Below are 25,222 nucleotides of genomic sequence, written 5' to 3'. Positions count from 1 at the left end.
CAATGTCGCGAGAAGGTCGAAGCGTGTTGTGGACCAATCGAATAGGTTCGTAGAAAAGGCTTACGTGACCCTAGCCACGAACGGTTGCGAAACACGTGCGTGGTGGGGGTAAAACGAAAGACAAAGGGACGTTAAGGCAGAAAGACGAATTAACAGTCAGTATTAGTTGAGAAGTCAGGGAGTGCGAAATGCGTTGTCGAGAGAGTGTGATTCGCGTGAGAGAGAGAGAGATCGTTGGATCCGTTGTGACGAGTGTTGCAATTAACTATCTAGTTGTCTTAATTATAATACGTTATTGCGATTAGTTGATGTTAAACAACTATCGTTTCCCTTTTAATCAACATCTGTTTAATCCATTTATTATAAATAAACTAATTGTAGTATAAGATCTTATAATATATATATATCAAATATCCGTTAAACGAAGAGTCTAATTACAACAAAAAAGTAATGTTACAGTTTCACCATTATACATCGTATATCGAACAATTTCACGCTCGACACCGAGAGCGTTTAATTATCGAACACCCTGTATATGCGCACATGCGACTCCGCTTCTGTATATAATTGTCTGTATAATACGTGTATAATAAAGATAATCGTAATAGTAAATAATATATATATAATAATAATAGTAATAATCGAGGCAAAATCTCGATCACTTTGAGTCCCCAGTTTAATGGAAAGCTCATTCGAAGGTGCAGACTATCTAACATATCCCTAATTAATCGCTTAATTGATCGCTAATTGGTGCAGCTAATGCTCTGTTCGATTCACAATTTAAGGAACTATTTATGTTTTGTCGGTGACATTCTGCGCTTTTCTACTTTTCTTAAATAATCTCTAGCTTGTTTCTTCGCGTCGCTTTCCGCTCTGCTTCATTTCATTTTACTTTACATTACTTGGTTTTATTTTATTTTCATTGATTTTTTAGTTTCATTGAATATAGCGTTATCTAAACAGAGTTGTCTAGAAAGCGAAATTTTACATGGAAACATGCTTAACGTTGGCGAAACCATCATTCTCCTATCTCTTCTTCGCGAGTTTTGGCAATCTTCGAAGATTATTGTTTGGACGGTTCTTTACAGAACCTCTTTGGCAACGATTTTCCTTTGTTTTTCCATCTCTTCGCTTGTTTCTTCGCGCCTGTATCTCGTTACGAGAACCACGAATGTTGTTGCTTGTTACGACCGGAAAGTGAACGTCCCGCGGATTTCTCTTCTTTTCCTTCTTTTCATTTTTGCGCGAGTTTTGGAAAGTTTACGTGTTTCGAAGAGGATTCCTAGTCTACGAAGAGGAATTTGCAAGTGGACAACTCAGTTTCTCGGTTGTCGTCCATTTGCAATCTTCTGTCAGTCGATCGACATCATCGAGTTCTACTCTTCAGCGCTGCGAAGATATCGCGCGTACGTGCATATCTCTTTAGTAAATTGGACAAATCGAGTTTTGGAAATATCTTTGGTCGTTTTTGGAACGGCTTCGCAGAATTCATAGGGATTTATAGAAATTCTAAGTATCTTTTTTTATATTAAACGTATACTATTTACCATTTTTTCGATATTTCTTTCGAAGGACGAATTGAACGTTTATTGCAGCTTTTCGTACATTACAAACATTAAATTGCTCTTTCATCGAATTCATCGTCGCTGACGAATATGATCATTTTACAAAATTATCTCGCAATACCATCGACTAGAAACGAATGACAAGTATCTTCTGAAAATTGGTAAAAATTTCTTCTATCGTCTTCTTATACATCAAATATTTATTTTTCATCTAACTGACATTTAATATCTACTGTATAGTGTTTCTTGATTTTTTAATGATTATATTACTCGTACGACTAAAGATACGCCAAGTATAGTCACGACAATAAGAATTGAATAGTTCGATCGAAGAGATTTTACGACAATGCAACTAGCGACGTACAAATTTTTCTTTTCTTCCGTTTAATTATTGATTTTTGATCGATACTTGTGTTATTATTAATTTTGTAACGCGAGAAATTTATAAATTAGAGATTTAAACACTGATTTCGCGACAATCGATCGCGCAATTCTGCGTGCGTAGTGTAGCATCTGACGGATCAACTTCAACCGAAGACTTTTTTACACAAATTTACAGAGCTTTTTCTAAACATTTTAATTTTAAAAAATTAATTATCAATTAATTTTTAATATAATATAAACACCACACACAATCTATCCTCGATTAGGTTTAAGGATAATTGAAACAAGAATTTACATAAAATTCTGAAAACATTCTTCTTCTTGTCGTTCTAGAATCTTCGAATTGTTAACGTGTTACACTTTGTTCTCTCTTGGAAGAAGCATTTGTTAAACAATTTTTAACGTATTTTCTCTCAAGCCTGAAAAATATCGTATTCCTATTTCCAATATAATTTGATCGAATTTTCCACGGAAATTGTTGAAAAACTCGTTAGTGTATAGTTTAAAACAACTACAAGGAAATTTATCTTTTTCCATCTAAGAGGAATTTTCTGCTTTATAAAATAAAATAACGTACAAGCTATGGACGAACGTTTACGTAATTCGTAATGAAATTGTTTCGAAATTTTCTCGTTGGAACTTTCCAAATGATATGCATAATAAGCAAAGCAATGTACCAAGTTCGCGAAAGAAAGGGAATTCTGTAATTGAATCTTGCTGGTTTAAGGAAACATGTTAAGAAAGTTTATTCGCTAGGTAGGTCGCTGCTAGTTGGGCTGACGTTCACTTCCGAGTCGCTTATTTTCGGGGCCGACGGTAACAAAATGCTCGATCTTCTACTAACGTCTTCCTCGTAAACGCTTGACGTGCTTTTCGACCTTGAAACCAGAGTCCACGGATCCGGCGGTACGATCATAACGTCGTCCTGTACGGTTTAATTCCGCGATTAATTACGATTAGTTAATCTTAAACAGAAAGTGTAGAGAAGGACACCTTTATTAATGACGAACATCATAGAGTCACCGGTTTGCTTTGCATGCTGTTTTCGTGCTTGCAATTGTGCATATAAGAGATACACCGGGTGTGCTATCTTTAATTTCTCAACGACGCGTGTCAAGTTTTTCGTCTATAACGTATAATACGAAAACATTACGAGCTCAGGTAATCAGGTCCAGAAATGCGTTCCGCGTAATTATTTATTTGTTCTTTGATTAAATTTATGTATCGGATACTATTCATTCCGCCATTGACGAACTTGATACTTGTCTTGACGAAATAACCGATGCCCGCCCAAACCATCACGCTGCCTCCCATTTGTCGTCGAATTGCTGACATTGTCTCTTTTCTTCTGTCATGAAAATAATATTGCGACCCATTAGGGCCATCCAAATTGAATCTTTTTTCGTCTGAAAATAGTACCCTTCTCCGTTTCTTTTTCAAAGAAATGGAATTTCAAATGCACTGTTTCTTTTGCAAAGCGTAAACGTTCTACTTTGTGTTTCGTTGGTAACGAAGGTTCCTTTTTCGATTTTAGCCTCTTAATATCTTTTGCAGGATAGTAGAACCCGACGAACACTCGAAACACCAGCACTAACAACACTAGAGTTTTCCATTGTTTGCTTCGTTGTTAACGCGAGTTGGAAGCTACACTCAAAATTGCTCGCTTATCTCGATCGGATAACGATGACGGCCGACCATTATTTTTCTTTTTGCCATAATCTTCAACATTTTTTAAGAAATTCTGTATTTGCTTTACGACCTCTTCTTATTACTTTCGATATTTCTGCCACTGATCACTGTTGCTGTTTTAGTTCAAAAAATTTGCTTTTCTCAGACTCCTTTAATTTTTTTCCGCATCCCATATTTACAACAGATGTGTATAATATCGTACTGTAATATCTTTACTCGTTGATAGATCATGAAATACTGAGCAATTTCCAAACGTATTAACAGAGTGTGCTGTCATTTCGTTTTTAAAATTGTGGCGGACCAGGCCCGTGATAGTTGTTGTAGTTGTCGCTGCTTAGGGTCTATTATGTTTACTTTCTAATTATTGTGTCGTGGAAGAAAAATATCGAAACTACGGGCACCGGGATTCGAACCTGAGTCCTGAACGTTCGTAACCAAAGACGCTAATCAATGCGCTATCGTCGTCCGGTAATAGATAATGTCTAGTGGCGGTATTTGTTGTCGAGTGCCGCCACAAAATAAAACAATTTTTTTGTTACACACTAAACCTCATAATATTTTTAATTATTTTCAACGAGCCGCATATTCTCAGCTCATAATGTTGACACGAAAAACTTGACGCGCGTCATTGAGAAATTAAAGATAGCACACCTGGGCTATCTTTTTCGCGAGGAGTGTTCATATCTTGCTACTATCGCTACTTTTTTCTAATATTTGTTCTTCTTAAACGATTGTTATACTACGGAATTGGAACGAAATTATTTTTGAAAAATCATTTATTACCTATACGAATGAACAATCCAAGTATTTTCAGCGAAACTCAAAGTTTATTAAAAAACAAAAGATACCGCAAATCGTTCGATCAAAGTATTTGTTTGTCGTTTTCTACAACTTTAAACCGTCTGTTATTGTATTGGCAACTAAATGATTTTGTCATTAGGTGGTAAAGTTGCCAATCCAATAAACCGCGACAACGTTGAATCGCACGCTGCTCCTGCGATGAAAAATCGCAATGAATGTTGTTTGAGACGCGTTGCAACAGCTATTTTAGTCGCCAGACGTTACTCTCCTTATCAGATACCCAATCCATTTCCAATTAATGGATCAGATAAAGTAATTCGACGATTGGATCTCAGCCGGAAGACGCAGCATTTTTCCGATATGAAATCCATCACTTGACTGATGGATGGTTCGAAGTTAGGGAAGAAACCAATGGCGAATACTTTGATCGAGAAGAACTTGCTGTATTTTCTTTTAAATAAACTTCCAGTTTCGCTGGAAGCTTGCAATCGTCTGTTTGTGCACCTAATACGCGACAAACTTTTAATCATTTGACACAAAGATAAGAAATAAAGGAAATTTGAATTATTAGGTTGGCAACTAAGTAATTGCGGCATTTGTCAGGTCCACCTAATGAGAAAATCCGCAGTCACTTAGTTGCCGACCCAATAGATCAACAGAAACGAAACGTCGTGCAAGCTGACCGAATTATGCGAATATTACGAATACTTTCGACATTTTGCGCGTACTTTTGCATCAATAGATTTCCCACGAACAGATGAAAATCCTCGGTGGTCTACGCAAATAAGCAGAGGAAACGAGTGGGAAGTTTCTCTAACAAGCGAAAAGCTACGAGCCATTTTTCCATAGCAGCCAGCCGTTTGATCGTTTCGTAAGCAAGAAAGTTGTATCAGCAGCTCGTAAAGCAACGCGACCTTCTTTCTGCGATGCTATTCTACGATGACTGTCATAGAAAACGTAGAAAGTGGCGAGAAAGCGTTTCTTTGAAATACCAGTAAATGTTTGCCAGTGGGTGGCAAAGGTGGTTTGAGCAGTGCCACGTCGGTTAGGTCCGGACACGCATCGGGTTGCACCAGCGGTGGTTCCGGCGGCGATGGCACCGCCTCCATGGGTTCGTGGTATCGTGGTGGCTGCACGCTTTCCACGGGGATGCTTGGACCCAGAATCCAGCTGGCGATCACCTCGCAGCAGCCGCAGAAGAACTCCGACAGGCCTTGACGTAGGCCGCGATGCAGGCTGAGGAAGAGCACCGGGTTCACGAATGCGTGGATGTACGCGATATGTAGAGTCACCTGGAATTTTCGTTGGTCCACGTTTGTAAAAACGATCGATTTCTATCAACTCGTATGATCTTAGAACGTAGCTGCTCTAACTTGCGCGTTTACGAATATCTTTAAGTTAAATGACCCGTCGAGGATTAGTTAGGTGGATTAGCAAACAAATTGAAACTTTTCCTAAAACTTGTGCTGAATTTATATTCCCGGAAAGCTTCGCGAAACTGTCTCCAAACTTAAGCTCGTACGAGGGGATCACTCGAATATTCTAATTACGTAGACGTTAGACGTTAGACTTTAGAGTACGTCAGCGAATGTGAGGTGCCATTCATCGAGTAATGGGATGGGGAGAAGCTAAATGCTTTTGTGGTGTGAGAGAGTCGAAGGAGAAGTGTTATTTGTCAGAAGACAAGAGAAATTTGTATTTTTGCCTGTTTGAGACAATTTGGGAAGATGAATTTGGCCTGTTTGACAATTTGGGCAGATGAATTTGGCCTGTTTGAGACAATTTGGGAAGATCAATTTGGCCTGTTTGACAATTTGGGCAGATGAATTTGGCCTGTTTGAGACAATTTGGGCAGATGAATTTGGCCTGTTTGAGACAATTTGGGCAGATCAATTTGGGCTGTTTGAGACAATATCATCGACCATATTCATCTGTCATTCATCTGTAAATTGTCTCAAAGAAACATTAAGCACTGTCTTCTCTTACGAATGCTCGTAAGCTTCTTTTGTCTTTGCTCAGGTGTCTCGTATTAAGAATATCTTGGATTCGAGGAAAGAACTGAGATTAGTGTGAGAGCAGTTCATCAGTGTTTTGTACAAACGACGATACTAAGACTGGAAATTGATAGAAAAACTGATCAAACGACTTGCTTTTGAATAAAAATACTCGAAAGAGGAAAGAAGGCACTTAACGGGGTATTACTGAAATCACGCGAACGACGTTGTCCTGACTTATGGCAGTTTTGAATTCTTGTGTAATGTTACTTCTTTGTTCTTAGAAATTCTTGTACGATGAGTATGAAACGACGTGTTTCATATTTTTATCGTAAATCTACTTTAGCTTAAATACACTCGATTTACAGTAAATTTCCTCTTCTTCGATACAGTTGACGATCAACGAATAATCTCCCACTTTGACTGCATTCGCGTTTGCTATTAATCAATTCCTTTGGTCTGGCGAACTTATTCTCGCATCTCGTTGTAGAAAGACGAGAAACGCGCGAGAAAAAGAGGAAGAAGAAGATGGAAGTCTTTGTGACTGGAACAGAAGAGCGAGAAGGTGGAACTTGAATTCGTATTGTGCATCCAGGAAGCGAAATGACAGCGCGTATCCGTTGCTCGTGAATGGTTGTCACGTTAGAAAAGCTTGTGCGTCGATGTTTGAAAGAAACTGACGCTTGCTCGCGCGAAACACAGGAAAAGTGTAGTAGAACGGTGTTGTGGCATTGTTCGAGTCGGAGGATTTTTCAGTAATTTTTCTTCTAATTCTGAAATCAAATTTCCCCTGCTCTTGGCTACCTAAAAATGATCAACCAGAAATTAGATCCTTCGGTTAAATTCTACGTAGCTTTGTGAAACGATCCCTCGTCCAATTCTTTGAAAAACCTGGTTTTCCAATGTACCCGTTTCCTATACGTTCGGTTAGTCTGCGTGTGCAAATCGAAATTAGAGTGGAAGGTGTTAATTGTTAGCGAGAAGAACCGTTAAGAAAAATTCGATATTTCGTATCGAAGGCAAAGGATCATCGGCAATTAAAGATGTTGAATCTTGGCGATTCGATGTACCGTCAGGTGGCCTTAATTGCAGCTGTGTTGAATTAACGAGGCCCTTGTTCCTCCAGGAATTCGTCCAACTTGAATCCATTTAATTATGAAAACACGACTTCCACGTTAAATCAGAATCCATAAATTGTCTTAATCTTTGCTTTCTCGCGAAGTTTCATTTAAGCAAACAGCTACAACGTGTACAGTAGTACTGTATCGAATTATTGGCTTGGCACCTAAGTGACTGTGGATTTTGTCATTAGGTGGTATTGCCAATCCAATATATACCTTTATTTATCTATTGTGGACGACGCTTAAAGAGAATCGTAAAAGATTTGAATTTCGTCTGGATATAAGAAAAAAGGACGCTGTAGATTGCAAGTAATGTCGTTGTTTAGAACGTTACGCCGCTTCTGCCAGCCAATTCAATGAGCCCTCGTAACCTCGATATCTTCAGTTTTAGAGCAGCAAGGAAGAGGGAGTCGCATAGTACTGCAGCGTCCTCGAAGCTAACATAAAACTAAAAGCAAAACTAAAATCTTAAGTAAACCACCTACACGGTGTCACAAATCCGCGATATAACACACTTGGATATAAGTAGATGATTCTAATACTAAAAGCAACATAATGTTTCTTTAATCTGGGCGACTTTGAGAGATAAGAGAAACTAGTAAAAAGATAGAAATGTCGAGAAAAAGTTACATCGGAAAAATTAACGTTCTGATCGTTCGACCAGAGATAGAAGAATCGGCTATTTCTGGTTCAACGTGCAGAAGTCGTTTCAAATTGTCATTTACACGGCTGGATTCGATCGATTGGATGATTTCGTCATTTCAACTAAAAGTAGTAGTGTAATGTAAACGAGGTTTAACTGACTGAACGGAGAGAGCGTGAAGAGTCACGCAACAACACCAATAGAGTCAGTTTTACCTGTTTTTGTCCTTTGAACTTGGCGTGAATTTTCATAAGACTGTCATTTAGCGAGTAATTTCGCAATTACCTCGTAACCAGTTGGATTCCCGATGATAGCATGATTCACCAGAGTGACGAAGAACAGTGGTCCCCAAAAGATAACGTACGCGGCGGTGACCACCAGAAACATCTTCACCCTCTGCACGCCCTCCCTCTCCATCCTCTTTAAGTAATTCCTCATTTTCCGGTGCTCCTCCGCCGCTCCGCTCCTCTGAAGCAATACTTCTCTTTTAGCGGATCGACGAAACCAGATGCGCTGACGTTAGGAGAGCATTTTGTCGTTTGGTCGACGCTGTTCCTCTTCCAGGGCGGCCACAGAGGGGTCGACTCAGGTGTTAGACCGGCGAAAATATTTAGCGAGTCGCCTCGTGTCAATGGAAATTTCAGTAGCTCGGTCATCAACATATCAATACGTATACACACATATATGTGTATATATATACATGTAAATTCTTACATTAACACGTTGACTGCCTCGCGTGTTTTCAGTGAAATCTCCCTACTTCAGGCCACGAGTGCCGCTGTACCAAGCATACTCTGCTAGACTCTCATCGATATTATACATAACTTAAAATCTCTGCCCTAATTCGTTAGAATGTCGAAAAGAAAAATGGGAAGCTTATTTCTTAGTGAGTCAAATAGCAGTGAAAAAGAAAGCTTCTACGAGGCTTACACAAATTCGGATAGTAGCGATGAGGAGGAAATCAGATTTCCTAGAAATAGGAATATAAATAGAATTACATCGTCTGATTCTGACTCGGATATTGATAAGTGCAATCGTAGTGATACTGAATGTAACGAAGATACTGTTGCCGAGATTTTACAAGAATTGGTCATTGAGCAAGAAAGAAGAACTGACGATACCGAGGAAAGTACAATTCAATTTGGTGATGGAATGAATTTAGTGGTCGGCAGAAGTCATTTTTTCCCGAGACAGACGGCCTCATTAGACAATTATCTGGCGATGTCAATTCATATGATGTGTTTGAGCTGTTCGTCGATGACGGAATAATAAACTTACTTGTATCAGAAAATTGCAACAAGGAAGGATGTAAATATTAGAAGATTTAGAGAAGTATTAGCTGGAAAATTATTAGGGTTGTCTGAAAATACAAAAAATCCTTGCATTCGACGGAGTCAGCATAATATCGCCGTTCGGAAAAATGATTCCGGAAGAAGCATTAGACGCGCATGTAAACTATGTTATGCAGATAAAAGACGTCAGACGGACCGATCAAAGACACGGGAGAATTTAAGGAAAACAACAACTTATTGTCCAAATTGTCCCGACCAAACTCAGCTTTGTATAGAATGCTTTAAAGGTTTACATTCTAAATAATTTTCTTAATAAACCATTTTCGTGTTACTTTTATAACAATTCAATAGTTTTGTTACTTCTTGTGGAATATCTTTTCAAATACTTACGACGATCCTTCGCAAGTAGTCAAATAATCGTCACCCGAATACGGGTGACACAACACGATCAGAAACTTTGCTGTCACCCAAATGCGAGTGGCGTGCTACACTAAAAATTTTGGTGTCACCCGAATATGGGTGACACGGTACACTAAAACTTTTGGTGTCTCCCGAATATTGGCGACGCGACCCCAACAAAACTTTACCGTCACCCGAATACGGATTACGTGACCCTACTGGAAACTTTGCTGTCACCCGAATACGGGTGACGCGGCAGTCAACGTGTTAAGAAAAATTAAGAAATTGATATAATATAAAGTTAAACGAGCGAAAGAAACGACAGTAAACTTCGAATTAGATTTTGAAAACGGTCGTTTGACCGGACCTCTGGTGGTTCAGTGGTAGGTTCGACCAGCGAACTGAACTTTTTCGATTTGCCGCTCGTTTCGGATTCTTCGCATGGCGCTGCTTGCTGGACCACCGCTTACGATTAGTCGATTAAGCTAGTCGACTGTAAATCGATGAGAGCTAGATAAAGCGACGTGGTAAAATTTCTTGTCGGTCGACCCGTCTGTGGCCATCCTCAGGTTAGTTGCCTTTCGAGCGGCTCGTGCGTATCTCGCGATTGTCAGACGTATTGCAGAGGCTGTCTGTGATAATGAGGTGACGCGGTTGAACAATGCAAATGAGGTTACCAGGAGAAATGAACCGGCCGTGCGTACAGCACTGGGTGTCAGGGTTTTAATCTAAGCAAAAATAATACTCTGCATGGTGATGCTTTTATTTATTTTTGTTTCTTTCTTTATCACTTTGATTTGTAGAGAATACGATCGTAAGATCCTCTCTTTTCTTAAATGCTGTACTACTTGTCGGAGATGCCGGATCTATCGAAATGTGGCGAGTTTGGAATTTTCAATCTGCTGGAGAATAAAATTGTCGATCGTGTTTCTCTGTTCTTTATTTCCAGAATATGTGAGGTTATGTGTTGTTTCTTTCAAACGTTCATATAGCATTTTGAGAAACGGATAGCGTATGAATGTTTTGGTTTTTTCCTAGAGTTTTCAATGCTGCAAGCTTTTTACAAGAGAGAAAATCGTACGCTAGATAATTCGCAAAGAAACATTCTGAACAGAAATTTCTTCGAAATAATTGAATCTTCAACGAATGGTATCTTGAATACGCAAGTATCCATATTTTTAAGGAACGGTTTTACGAAGAGACACGTAATAACAGCCTTTTTTTTTTTTTTTTTTTTTTTAAGAGAAGCAGATTCATAGCGAGTGATTTATTGTTCGTTATTACCTTGGGCGTGCCACCGTTCGTAGATGCGGCAGAATTTTCAGGAACCGCGTTCGTTTGTTGGTTACCCGTTGTATTCACGAGAATCGTTAGTAGTGCTACCTTTACCTGATACAAAAATCGATTATTTTCAGTAGAAAATGAAGAAAAATTACGTTGGTGCGATTGATAGCAAAAATCCTTGTGTTTTCTATCTCAAATCCCTGAAATATATTTGTACACAGTGCGATCAAACTGAATAATTTATAAAAATTGTTAATAATAAACGAGGATTAATCGTATTGATTATGAGAAAAAGGTTAAGAACTTCGAGAGATATGTTCATTCGTAAAAGAACGAAGAAAAAATTCTACTACGATCGTTAGTTACATAAAAAGAAGATTGTAATTTAATCGTTCAAATTGTACGAACAAATTATACTTAAACACTTTAGTATACTATATACGCTATATCATGCTATATAAAAGAATTTAATAACTACGTAAAAAATTCTAATGTACACGCTAAAACGACTTTCATATTTAATACTAAGAGGATGAAAAATTAAATTCCATGGTGAAAAAAAAAATTACTACTCTTTCCTCGTCGCAAAATGAAAAAAAAAAACGCGAATTATGAAAACCGCAAGAGAAAAGGAAAATTATGCTTTGAATTGCTGGTTCCGCTAAAACGATTCTACTTCGACAGCGAGTTAAAGCCAAAGATTTCAAATTAATCTAATCTAATTACTAACTTAATTACTCCCTCTTTACCTACTTTGCTAATTACAAGAAAAATGCTAAATTAATCATTACAGTAAATCTAATCGAATTTAAAAATTACGCTTAAAAACTACTACACTGAAATAAAACGAAAACAAAAAAGAAATAATAATGATAATAATAAGAAAAAAAATTCCGTTGACACTGCACCGAAGAGAATAAAAATTCTAGCTTTTCAAGCCACTGTCAGCTTCAAGTCATCGCTGTTCATTGTAGCATTAAATTCTCGTTGTTTTAACGAACGCTCATTTCCATTAATATTGACTTACAACTTCCTCAACTGGTAAGCAGATAGGCAAATTTGCTGAATAAAATGAAATCGGTGGCTACTAATTACAGCCTAATCAGTTGCCACCGTGTCTGACGTTTGCGTTAATAAAAGCAAACTACCTGTTAAGTCGCCAGGAAACCGTGTTTCAGTTATAGAGGGCGTAATATTCTTTATGTTTGCCCTGAGTCAACGTTTCGTAGAACTTAGCATGTACACTGTCTCGCGAAAGTATTCTATATATTATACAGAACGTTTTGAAATTTTATCAGCGTTCTACAGCGCCTAATAGATTCCTATCGATGAAATTTATTAGACTCGGCTTTTTTCTGCACGTTCATGAACCAATGTGAAAATATTTCTTCCGGGTCATGGTAAATGTAACGGAAGATGAAAAGAAAGCGCGCGAGTCAGAAATAAATGCAGAGAATTCTCGTCATTCTGGAAGAATTGTCAGGTAACGCTGTATATCTTCGATTGTTTTCAAACTCCAACATATCGAGAAGAGCTATTTAATACTTTACCGACCGCTAGCGGTTCAACAGCATACGCACGTCCGACTGGCAGTTCAGACACAGATTCTCCCTGGCGCTGGCACTGTTTCGGTTTAGACTTTCCAATACCATTCTTTTTTTTCGTTCATCGCGAGCGGTAAGTTTTTCAAATTTGTATAAAACTATGGGAGCTTACAAAGCAACGCAACTGACGCAACTGAGCAAGGTAGCTTAGTAGGAAATAACAAATTACTGCTCAAATAATTATCGGTCGGTAAGCGTCGGCGACAAAAAGTCGATTAATGGACTATCGGTCGGTAAAGTGTTAAGAAGGTAAAATGCCATCAAACAGAGTGTCGCTTCTGTACTTTTAATTTTATATTAAAACTAAACTTTGGTTCAAGCGTGAAAGTACTTGCTCGCATCGTAAACAAGTTTCTACGTAAAAATGAGAAAATCCAATACGAGTTTTAGGTTTAATTTTAATATGAGATTAAGATATATTAGGTTGTCCGAGAAGTTTCTTTCGTTTTATAAGGAAATAATAGACTAGGAAGGAAATAATAATAATAATATCTATAAGGAAATGGATCATGCCTAATTCAATAAAATAATATTAAACAGAAATTGTTGTTCATCTATTACCACCTTATGAAACGAAAAAAACTTTTCGAACAACCCAATAATATGCACCTACATAGAATCGTTTGTGACACGTTCTTTTTTATGGCGTTTTACCTTTTTTTTTTTTTAAATGGTCCTGTCCAGTATATCGAAGTTGGAAAAGATTGCAGATAAATCCGACTAAATTGTAAAATATTGCAATTTTTATATAATACATGATTTACGGTTTTATTCTGTCCTGCGCGATTTTATACGGGTTTTCCACGTTATGGGAATTTATAGACGTAAATCGTGCGGAATCGAGCAACTTCGAAATTTTGATATTTGAGGATTACGAAGTTTGGGAACGAACGAATTTAGAAACTCATGAAAATTGAATGAAATACACTGCTCTGGGCTATTATCAAACATTTTCGTCCGCAATATCGTTTTTAGCCACGTATTCACCTACGATAAAGAATCGTTCGAATATTTTTCGCTTTGCGATCGGTGAACCAAAGCAGTGCCGAAATCAACGTGTACGTAACGCTTCGTATCGTTCCTTTACGAGGCAGATACGCGAAATTAACGACGGGAAGTGAAAGAGAAGGAGAGAGAGAGAGAGAGGAACTGACGAACGGCGCTAGTTTGGTCTCTCTGTAGTCAGACATAGATTGCGCTCAATACGTCAAATTCTCTACTTGTGTTATCGTAATACTTCTATAACACACATGTTATATCGATGGATTATTTTCCAAGCAACAAAAGCGTACGCTATTCTTTTAAATCGTTCGCTTAAAGCGGCTACGAAAAAAAGGTATCTGTGCAAGCTCTTGTCTCTCGATGAAGCGTTTACTTGTCACATTTGTTCCAGTCGTTTACCAAAAACAATCCAATTTGATATGTTTTGAAATGGTAAGTGTTAACACTTGGCCAATCGCGCGCGCCACACCGACCTATACGTTTGCACCACGCTCGGACGACCTAACCTATGCGACGCTGTTCATCGCGTATTTTTCTAAGCATCGAGGACTAATATTTACTACTTGAAAAACAAAGAAATCTAAAAATTATTTAAGTGTTAATTATATTTTACGGTAATGATTTTATTTAACGATTTCACATATTGTTTATACAAAACATCAAAGCAAAAGTATAAAAAAATATAGGTAAAATTAAAAACATTAAAGATGACTAAAGATAAATAACAGGACTTAAAAATAAAAATTCATAATGAATTTAGTATTTTTTTACAGTGTGGTATCGTTCGATTATAACTTTATTTAGGATAGCTGGTAGCGTAACTTTTTAATTAATTTTAACACCACTAAAGTGGTGTGTTTTATTATATACTGTACTTTATAAAAGCAGAAAAAGTTGCGCAATTAATTGGCAATAATTCCAGGTAAACAATAACTGATAATAAAAACAAAAAAAAAGGAAAATGCGTTGCTGAAGTAAAAAAAGGGAGATCTGTCCATTCGGTTGGCTAAGTGTTAACACAAATATTCAAAATGAAGAAGAGACGTTGGTGTTAGGAAAAAATCAGAATTCCATTTATCCTTCGTAGTAGAGTGCTGTGGAGAAGATTGTGCCGTTTGGATTTCTCTCTTGTATTCGAAAAATGATATTCATTATGCATCACCTAGACATCATGCGGTAATTGTTCGCAACTTTAGCAAGTTATCGATGTATCGCCGATTCGTTTACTGATTTCTACATTTTAACACTTTGACTGCCGCGTGGGTCATATGTGACCCGTCACAGTTTCTCCTGTGACGCCACGGTGGCCATTGGTGACCGGAGCGCTTCAACTTCTTACAATTGTATAAATTGAACGAAAATTGACAGTTAGGGCATTTTGAATATAACCGATAAATAGAAGATATTTTTTTAAACATTTTTATTAGAACATTAAAAAAAAATGCGAAAAAATTTTGCATCTAACGATCCACTGTATTAAAACACTTTAAACAAAAATGTGACAATAGGACTTTTTCCTCCGATTCTTGGCAATTTTTAATCCTAACTGTTTAACATTTTTTTATACCACCCTCTGCAAAATTTTCATGCCAGGTACGCTTGCCCTTCTTCTGCATTTAGTGTCGCCATCTTTGTCGAATAAGTATATTTGACTGCTCTGGAGAATGGCACTGTGTCAGGTACATTGCGAGTGCCATTCTAAAATCTGATATCTCGATTTTTGTTTTTGTTGCTTGCTTAGAGAGTATCATCGCGTTTGAAATTGACGTATTTAACAACAACTCTAAAGCTAATTTTATATACCACTCGAGGGTTCTTCTACGTGGTGTAGAATATGCTATCATTTGATCTGATAAATCTACAGCACATTCTCCTCTCTTGTAATCTACCACTACCATTGGTTTATCACGAACATAATTTTTTTGCAGACCTCTACCGTTTCAGCCGAATGTTTCTTCGAAATCATAAAAATAATCATAATACTGTTTACTAATATCCTCTACACATTTCAACGTTTTAATAACCTTCACGCACTATTCTCCAGAGTATGAACATGTACTTGCGAGTCACTCTGTATAACCATAATCAAAACCCATAAAGCACAACCCCGATATAAAGATGTAAAGCAGTATAATCTCTCTCTTTATACTTGAAACGAATCTGCGAAACACCATAATTCCCTGAGGAACACTTTGACCCGATTCTCCGGTGTAATCGCAATAATTCGCGAAAATGGCGAATTCGTGATCTCGTGCAGCGATTTAGCGAGAAAAGGGATGAAGCATGCGTGGAAGTAGCTCATTTATTTGGAAGAATAAACGCGAAAAGTGATACGTACCGCTTCAACGTTCGCCTTGGTCAGGTCTTTGTGCAGTTTTCGAAGATGGATGAGAGTGAGAGCGACGCAAATCAGATTGATGGCGATCCAGAGAACGTTTAGGATGTAATGGCGGAATGGGCCATGTACCAGAGGGCAGCTCGGTGCATTGTGGCCCGATTCCGTGTTCGCTGCTAGCGCTCCGCTTAAAAATGTCGGACCCAGGTTGATGGTGATGCTCGCGAACCATATCATGAACGTGCCGAATAACACGCACTGAAACAGAGCGTGTCTTTACGAGGCTTTGTGCTACTCGATACGTCTGTTGGAAGCTGTGAAATGTGGCGTGCGATTTTTCACACGCTTCTACTTATCGCCGGTTTTCTTCGAACTTTGTAGCCTGACGCGTATTGGATGAGAAAGAAAGAAACCAATGGGAAGACAATTGTTAGGATAAGAAAAGAAAATGAACGTAAGATCGACTTGGTTTATTTCAAATTTTCCTCTCTGTATGCATAGGTTTCGAGTGGAATTCCAGAACAATCTAACACACTTTGTCTTATTAAATTTCGCGTTTTATGTTAGAAGCTAATATTGCTATATTAAAAACGCGTTATTAAATTCTGTAGCACGTCCCAGATAGTTCATTAAAGTAGCCAAGAGACGTTCAAGAGCGTTGTGTAACGACAATAATTATGAGTTAAATAAATTTGATTGAAAAGTTATTTTATTTGAAAATTAGCTGAAAAGTAAAAAATAGAAATAGAAATTCCAATGGTTTAAAAACTAGATTTTATTCATAAACGCGACTAGAAAGTTGAAAATAATCTGCGTTCGTCGTATGTAACTTCTACGAGGCATGGTTCGATTAAATAAAACCGTGCTCGCTGCATCTATTGTTAAAATGACACGTAGCGCTTCTTTCATGACATTTTTTGTTTCCATGGATGATGGGTCAACTAAAATAGCATCTATTGGGTCGCTCGAAAAATTCGTTCCGATTTTTGGAGAATTTAATAAAACGACAGATTTTGCTTTGTACATCTCCATTAACAAAGTTGTTTTCAAACGTATGGCACTAAAAAACGTTACTAGGAGCATCTTGAAATATTCTTGTCGATTTTTAATAAAATATTATTCTTGTCAAACGGTGCTCAGAAAGTTCGTTCCTATTTTTCAGGAATTTTTTAAAATAATAAATTTTGCTTTGTGCCTCTCCATTAGAAAAGTTGTTTTCAAACGTATGGTACTAAAAAACGTTACTAGGAGCATCTTGAAATATTCTTGTCGATTTTTAATAAAATATTATTCTTGTCAAACGGTGCTTAGAAAATTCATTCCGATTTTTAACTCTTTAGCTGACATAAAAAATTATATTGGAAAATTCTTGGCCGAAGAACCTGAGAGATGACAGAAGGATGGAATATTCAAGTTGCGTGAAAAATGAAGCAAAAATGGCACCTATATAATTCGGTAAATGTATATCGAATGGAAATGTAGATCGGAACGAACTTTCCGGGCGACCCAGTATATTGTAAAGCGATGATATCCCGAGGCTATCGAACGAGATTGTGCATGATCGAACGATTCTTATTTAACGAATGGAAGCGCAAATAGGAAGAGGCTCATACACACAGAAAGACGAAGGTTCCCGAGAATATAATAGAACCGTGACACGTATTGTTAGAACGAATTAACCAGCGGACAAGTGCGGTGTAAACTGTCCGCAACGGAATGCTGCCGTGTCGGGATTAATCGCCACGTGTCTGGTTTATTCGAGGCGACCTTTTGCCGACGTGCGACGCCTCGATTAACCCGATTCGACCCGACGATCGCTCCTATTAATCAAACTTTTAATTATTCCAATATCCCGTAGCCATTGATTCCGATCGCTCGTTATCGTTATCGTTTCGACCTCGTTTCTTAATTACGAACTTTGCATAATCGACTTTAATGCCAAGAGCAGGTCCTATATATATAAAAAAAATGCTAAGCTTATTCTAAATTGTTGATTTTTAAATTTATGCCAAGGCTTCAGGTGCGATCGTCGTTGTTCTTTGCAAAATGTACAGGGTGACTCGATCAAGTAGGACCATCTAAATATTTGCCTTATCGACGATTGTACGGAAAAGTTTCTCGGGACGACTATTTCGAAGGGCACGTGTCACGATGGAAAGAATTTTTCCTCGTGGCCATCTTTTCACGAGATTTCAAAGTCATATTAATTTAAACGTAAGCCTGTATTTTAATATCCATCGATCTTGTCTTCTTTATACAAAAGTATCATGGCGCCCGTGTCTGAAAATGTTTAGTTTCTAAGATGTTCATTTTGCAAAGCTTGGCGTATGAAAGACAAGAAACGGATGGCATAAATACGGTAATATCTTTGTACAGAGGATAAAAAGTCACATCCATTGGTATAAAAAATATATAAAGTTCTATTTAAGAAAAATACCGAGATACTCGTAGAGAAAACAAAATGGAGAAAAGATTGTTTCCGCTGCTAGACACACGTGTCGCTTGAAACGACGTAACTTTGTCTTTTTTTTTAGTTTATTTTGGTTTTTTTAACAATTTGTCCTGGAGGACATTTGGTAAAGTGTTATATCTTATTGGTAAAAAAAATAAAATAAAAATAAATATAGCATGTGGGTGGCTACCCCCAGCGGGGTGCCATCTTTGTGTTTGCTATTAACTTTGTCTTGAGAAACTTTTTCATGCAACGATACGTAAGCCAGATATTCAGTTGAGACACCCTGTATATTTTTTCTAATACATATCCAACTCTTTTAGATTAATTATTTTATAGGAAGAACACTTCTATCTTTCTTCGCCTCGGAGCTAAACTTGTTTCAGTTACGTGGAACATGGTGTATAAAAGTTAGAAAAAGCAAGCATGAAAGTGTGAAAATCGTCTGTATATCTGCAACTAACGCTGTACACAAGTGCGGTGGCGATAAAACAAAACGCAACTAAAAGAGCAATATTTTTCGATATGCACAATCAAATTGGCAATTGTTTCCGAGAGAAGAAATACAGCGACCGAGATTGACTGGATTTTTTCATTTCACGCTCTAGCAAATAAATTCGCAGGGTTTTTAATCGTTAAACGCGACAGAATCCACTCAGAAATCTATAAATAATTTTTCCAGTGCCACTTTGTCACAGTGCTTTCAAGTTCGATGGTGAGAACCGCGTTCTACACTCTTCCCTACGTGCTATATGCGCTCGTTAAAATCGATCAGAAACTTGAAGCCGCCTCAAAGGCAGCCGGTCGTCACTTAAGGCCATGATCGAGTTAAACCAGACACGACTGTGAAAATGCACATGGGAAAACGCGTAATTCTTCCAAAGATCCGCGGAATTCGATTTTGCGGGCCGTAGGAAAAAAAGCTCTTTGAACTTCGTGCTTCGCTCTATCGAATGGCTTCAGGTGAAAACGCGTCGGGACACGTGTAAGGATTCTGTTGTATCTCAAGGGTATTCCGCAACTTGTTCAAGTGTTTACGAATCCAGGAGTTTCGCAATCTGGAGATTTGCCAACTTCACTATATTTGATCGTTTGGAAATTTGGAATTTTTATTTGTTCTATTGGAATAATTCTATTAGAGCTTGTTTAGCAGTTTAGGTGCGCATTTAGAGATTTAATCACTCGACAATTTCGATATTGAGATATTTGCGAGTATTGCAACTGTTCTCGAAATTCTCGCTGTTTCGATTAGGATAATAGAGGTAGTTCAAATGATTGTAACACTGAATTAAGGGTTAACATAAGCTACTATCTTTAACAATATTTAAAATTATAATGAACACGTCACAAATAATTTAACGATGATACAACTAGTTTATTATTACAATTCCACTCGACTTTATGATATTTCTCGACGTATTCGTTTGACTGAGCGATCTGGATTTTATTTCTCTGAACCTTTCGATACGTTCGGTTTGAATCCTCAAATGCTATTGACTGCCCTTCAGTTTTTTCCTTTGTCTTCTCTTCGAGACGACCCCCACTACGCTCGGATCTCGTAACCGTTCGCGCCTATGATCACGTATGCCACTTTTTTTGTATACGTAAAATAACTGACCGAAGGCGAATCGATGTTTTTTAGAACTCGCTGTTCGATTACAACTATGCGCTTATCGCTACACTGTGTATATTTCGCCGGTCATGTAAGACGATCTGTCTGCGACACCGTAGTACCAAGGGAGAAGGTTAGGAACACGGCCTATAGTAAGCCTCGGAGCGTAACAGCGAGTTTGAAAACTTGAAATGTGGAAATTTCAAGTCTTTTGTACTTTCGGTAACATTTCCACTTTATTCTTTCTTATTTATTCTTTAATAATAATTTGTATTCTTAATTCCTAATCTTTAGAAATTTTTAGCATTCTTAGTCTTTTGTAGCGTTTCTAGTGATGCACGAAATATCTATCAAACGAAATCAACAATTTGTGCGAATTTGTGCAAATGCAAAGGAAGGAAGAGATTGAAAGTTTCGTTCAACTACTCAGATATTAATCTAAATTTCATGCTTCGTTCCAATTATTGGTGGAGATTTGTAAACTCGTTTAAATACTCGTATTAGTAGCATCCCCCGTGAAGATAACGTAGACCAGAGATTACACGGTTTCCAAGTTTGCACAACTCCTAAACTAGTTTAAAGGATGATGACTCAACGTATGTCGCGTTGCGCTTCGGTCATTAGGAAATCAGCTATGTTGTCAGCCATATTACCAACATATTTTATCAATATCAATTTACTTTCTTTTATTAAATACTCATTTGCAAGGAAATATGGCTAAATTTCAAAACTTTAAATACAACTTTGAGAATCGTAGACGATATACAGGCGTTGATCTCTGAAAATCCGGCTATTTTCCGATTTTCCGTTAAAATTGCTCGACTCTAAGAGACGGAAAAAGAGTTTTCAGGCAAAAGCTACTTTTGATGAAAAAATTTATCGACGCTATAGCGAGTTGTCAAGAGTCGATTTCTCCCCCTTGGGGTGAATTTGAACAACCCCAAAAATATTGCCGTAATAAGACTTGTAATTCTTGGAATTTCCCAGTTGGAGATTTTCCCTTGTTCGTTTGCAATCGATCGCTTTATCGTTAAACGATAATTTCTTTTTCGTAGTCGTTTATTTTTTTTCCAATTAATTTTTAATTTTTAATAACGAACATATATATTTCTTATATCTGAGTAACTCGACTGCTTCGGAATGAAGCGTTGAATTCACAAGTAACCGATACGTACGTTCAAGTAGAATAATTCACAGATTCGACTATGCTACGATTGTTTGACCAATGATACGATCGATGAAGCGTGGGTGCGCGGCGCGTCATCCGATTACCACGGATGATCGTTCTATTGTAAATCTTCCCTCGCTGGAATGTACTTGTCCAACAGAAGTTTCTTCATTACGAGAGCGCGTGCCTTTGCATCGGAATTTCCGCCGGCAATTTCCTACCATCGAACATCTTTTATCGTTCAACAAATTGCTTTGTAATTACAAGACACCTGTTTTCCTTGCTATCGTTTTCTCCGACTTTTCTTTCTCATCCTCTGTTACTGTACGCTCTTTTCTAGCTTGTAGTTTAACACTTTACCGACCGCTAACGGTTCAACAGCATACGCACGTCCGACCGGCATTCTTTTCGTTCATCGTGCACGTTAAGTTTTTCAAATTGGTATAAAACTGTGCGAGCTTACAAAGCAACTCAACTGACTCAACTGAGCAAGGTATCTTTGTACTAAATAACAAATTACTGCCCAAATAATGAGAAAGATTGTCGGCGACAAAGAGCCCTCGTTTAATGGGCTCTCGGTCGGTAAGTGTGGACGACAAAAAATTAATCGGCTATCGGTCGGTAAAGTGTTCTAATCAGGGAAAGTTTGAAAGTGAAATTAACGTTTTCCAGAATTTCGTTACGTTCTTAGCACTTAAGTGCTAATTATCATCCAACGGGATTTAAGAGCTTCGAATCTTCTGTACCTGGCAATTTGAATTGTCCAAATTATACAATTTCACGTACGATTACGTTCGAATGTAGATTTGCTAATGCAAAATGTAGAAGATGGAAGATCGCAAACTGTGATGTTGTTATTCAAAGCAAACACTATCCTATGCACAATAATTTAGACGATGTATAGTTAAGCGTGCGCGTAAAAGGGTCGAAGAACACTTGCCTGAGGCGAATCCATGAGCAAAGGAGCCGCTAGGTCTGCCTCCTCGTCGGTTTCCGGGAAAATCGGACTGTCGTTCAGCACTGTCGTCAACATATTCACCGTGGAGACTGTCACCAGCAGCAGAAACGCTGTCTCCACCAGGGAACACTTGGTCATCGGCTGACAGTTGAGTATGCTCGATCCGAGGGGCAATAAAATCGCAGCTCGAGCGCAATCCACCATCGCTTGGTGGAACAGCAACCCCTGTGACCATCTGAAACGCATGAAACATTTTCGTCTCCTCTGTTTTTCCCACATCGACTAGACGTACGTTTATTAACATCGATATTCAACCTGTCGCTGTCCCTACATTTGCACAAGTGGTAGCAAATATCAGCATCCAAATATTAATTTGTCGACATGATAAACTCCCGCAGGAAGCAATTGCTGGCTTTTTTTTAAAGTTGCGACGAATGCTGCACATTCTCGTAGAATAAACAGCACAAATCATCTTCTCCAACGCAAAGCAACAAATTGCACAGATAACGTCATCCAAATATTAATGTTAGCAACCACGGTGCATCACGCGCGCTTCTTTTCTTCTTTGTAAACATTGCTTAATTACAAAAGAGAGAACATTTTTCTCCACTCAACATGTGGCAATTTCATGACGGAACTGCACCTCGACCGCGCGTTCTTTCCTCGTTAAACGTATTTTCATCAAGTTTTTAGAAAGTTTGCTCTTAGTGTTATCGGATTTACCTGCGCAACTGGCGTTTGGCTAGGATCAGCGCCATCAGCAGGAAGTTGGCGCCCATGCCGAGAGCGCCGAGGCTGAAGATGAGAGTGGCCTCGGTTGCACCACCTGGATGACACTGGAACACCTTGGTCGCGTTCGACGACCCGTTTCCCGACGCGCCGATGCCGAATCTTAGATTGGCCCCGATCATCGCCATCAGTTAACCTATTTCACGAATTTTCAGTAAGCGGAGCTAGCAATTGTTCTTAGAAGCTGAAGAAAACTGTAAATCTGACAAAATTATTGCAAGTTGTTAGAAGAATATGAAAATTCACGCAGCCAATGAAAATTCCATGAACTACTAATATCTACGCGATCAGGGATTAGTTTATTTGCGCATGATTAATACGATTGAAAGTAATTAAATTTGCTTCGCATGGATGATAGCGATGCGAACGTAAGCTGACGTGTGATGTGGTTGCGGCTGTGCAATCATCGAGAAGCGTAAACAGAATAATTAGAGAGCAGGTACAGTGTGCGCATTTGGCCAATCTCTGCGTTGTAATAATTTACAGTATTTGAATTCCATCGCAACGACACGTTCTCCTTCTCCTATAAATATTTATATCATACAATAGCAATGGATTTACTTGTATAAATCATTATGAATTATTTATTACGGCGTACACTTGCTCAGCCAACATCACTTTTAACGCCGCGTCTAACCAAACGTGTCGCTTTCTTCGCACGTGTTTCCACGACACCGTAAAAGTTTCGTTAACACGTTGACGGTCGCCGCGTCGCCCAAATATGGGTGACGGGTATACTTGCGAGGGGTCCCATCACCCAAATATGGGTGACGCTCTTCTTGTTTCAGTCAATTAAATATAGCATACTATATATGAGATATACAACATAAAAATATTAAAAACACATTATTCCATACTTTTTGTTAATTTATATTCACATTATGCCGTTTTTCCGTAATTCACATTATGATATTAATTAAAACATTGCAACATTTGACACATTTTGGACACTTCGAACAATATGTTTTAATTCTTTTTACGTTTTTCCTCGCTTTTTGGCGTGCGACAATTTGCCTCCTCTTCTCGTAACATAGGGTGCACGTCATCCTCATAAGTTTGCCCTGCTGATTCTTACGAATCTCCAAATGGTTGGACGTCTTCTTCGTTTTCTTCCGATGGTTGTCAGGCGCAGTATTTTCTGAGGACATGTCGCATCATTCGGAAACGAGAATTTCCCGGAATTTTCTTATCTGTATTTTTTGTTTGTGGCTGTTTGGTACACAATATGAGCATTTACTATAGTTGTTGCTAATTAGCCAGGGTACCACTTGATGCTTTTCCGTATCCTAGTGGCATACGAGACCATCTGGTCGCTTCTGTCGATACCAGTCTTTCAATTGTTCTTTTCTTTTTGTTTATTTTCACGCTGCTTAGTGAACATTTTGAAGATGGAAAAATCACTGTGCGTCTCACAAGAAGTATGCTTCTCGACTAAATGAAAGATCTGGGATGATCTGCCATGAGAACGCGTTAAACTTTTACAGTGGAAGAATTTGGTATTTTTAAATTTGCTGTATTCGGTCAGCGATATCATCGCAGGATTAAGTCAATTATTCATCTTCTCTTCACGTAGCAATCGCTTTTTCAGAAATTCCTGACAGAAGCTGTAGTCGACATCCGGTCTATTCGGAGACGAGAACACGTTAAGTTGCACGGCAGTCGCTCTTAGTGTTACATATTCAACGGTTCAGCCTTTAAACTTCGTTGTACCGTGCTCTGTACTAGGAAATTCTTGCTGAAACGTGGTTCGCTGTTACGATAGAACCGCATGTTTCATTCGAAGACTAACTTTCCTAGGAAAGTCAATACTTTCTGAAAAATAAGACAAACGTTTGGAAGTAAAACGAATGAAATATAATAAAATAATAAGAAGTTTGTGAAAGATTCCAAGATTGTAGAATTCCCATGTTCCATGAAGTCGAAAGATTCTCAGTTTCTGAGGATCTGCGATCGTAAAACTCTGAAATCCCAGAAATTCCACGCTCTGGAAAATCTCAAATATTCAAATCTCTGTTCTCTCAAGTTTCTAAATTTCAATTCCGTGATTTTTTTTTTTATTTTTATTGTGGTTTTTTTACAATTTGTCCTGATGGACATTTGGTAAAGTGTTATATCTTATTGGTGAGAAAA

General features: G+C 38.1%; 2 protein-coding genes across 4 annotated transcripts in view; one reads left to right on the top strand and one right to left on the bottom strand.

Moving 5' to 3' along the window:
* The window catches only part of LOC132914553 (midasin), a 137,612-nt gene that overhangs the window by 13,398 nt on the left and 98,992 nt on the right, over positions 1-25,222 (top strand). The gene's annotated exons all lie outside the window — the stretch shown is intronic.
* The window catches only part of LOC132914558 (uncharacterized), a 74,960-nt gene continuing 50,063 nt past the window's right edge, over positions 326-25,222 (bottom strand). Inside the window, exons 2-8 of one of the 3 annotated variants that reach the window (XM_060973759.1) lie at positions 23,027-23,228; positions 22,286-22,538; positions 16,117-16,371; positions 11,173-11,277; positions 8,483-8,665; positions 5,432-5,731; positions 326-2,874 (exon numbers count right to left, since the gene is read on the bottom strand). In XM_060973759.1, coding sequence (XP_060829742.1) covers positions 2,695-2,874; positions 5,432-5,731; positions 8,483-8,665; positions 11,173-11,277; positions 16,117-16,371; positions 22,286-22,538; positions 23,027-23,220 — 1,470 coding nt within the window. In that variant the 5' untranslated portion in view covers positions 23,221-23,228 and the 3' untranslated portion in view covers positions 326-2,694. Of the gene's footprint in view, positions 2,915-5,431; positions 5,732-8,482; positions 8,666-11,172; positions 11,278-16,116; positions 16,372-22,285; positions 22,539-23,026; positions 23,229-25,222 lie in introns of all 3 variants that reach the window. The other 2 variants (XM_060973761.1, XM_060973760.1) reach the window with 2 other exon arrangements.

The sequence above is a fragment of the Bombus pascuorum genome, chromosome 15 (assembly GCF_905332965.1).
Source record: "Bombus pascuorum chromosome 15, iyBomPasc1.1, whole genome shotgun sequence".
Classification (NCBI taxonomy): domain Eukaryota; kingdom Metazoa; phylum Arthropoda; class Insecta; order Hymenoptera; family Apidae; genus Bombus; species Bombus pascuorum.
This window is presented reverse-complemented; position numbering and strand designations above follow the sequence as displayed.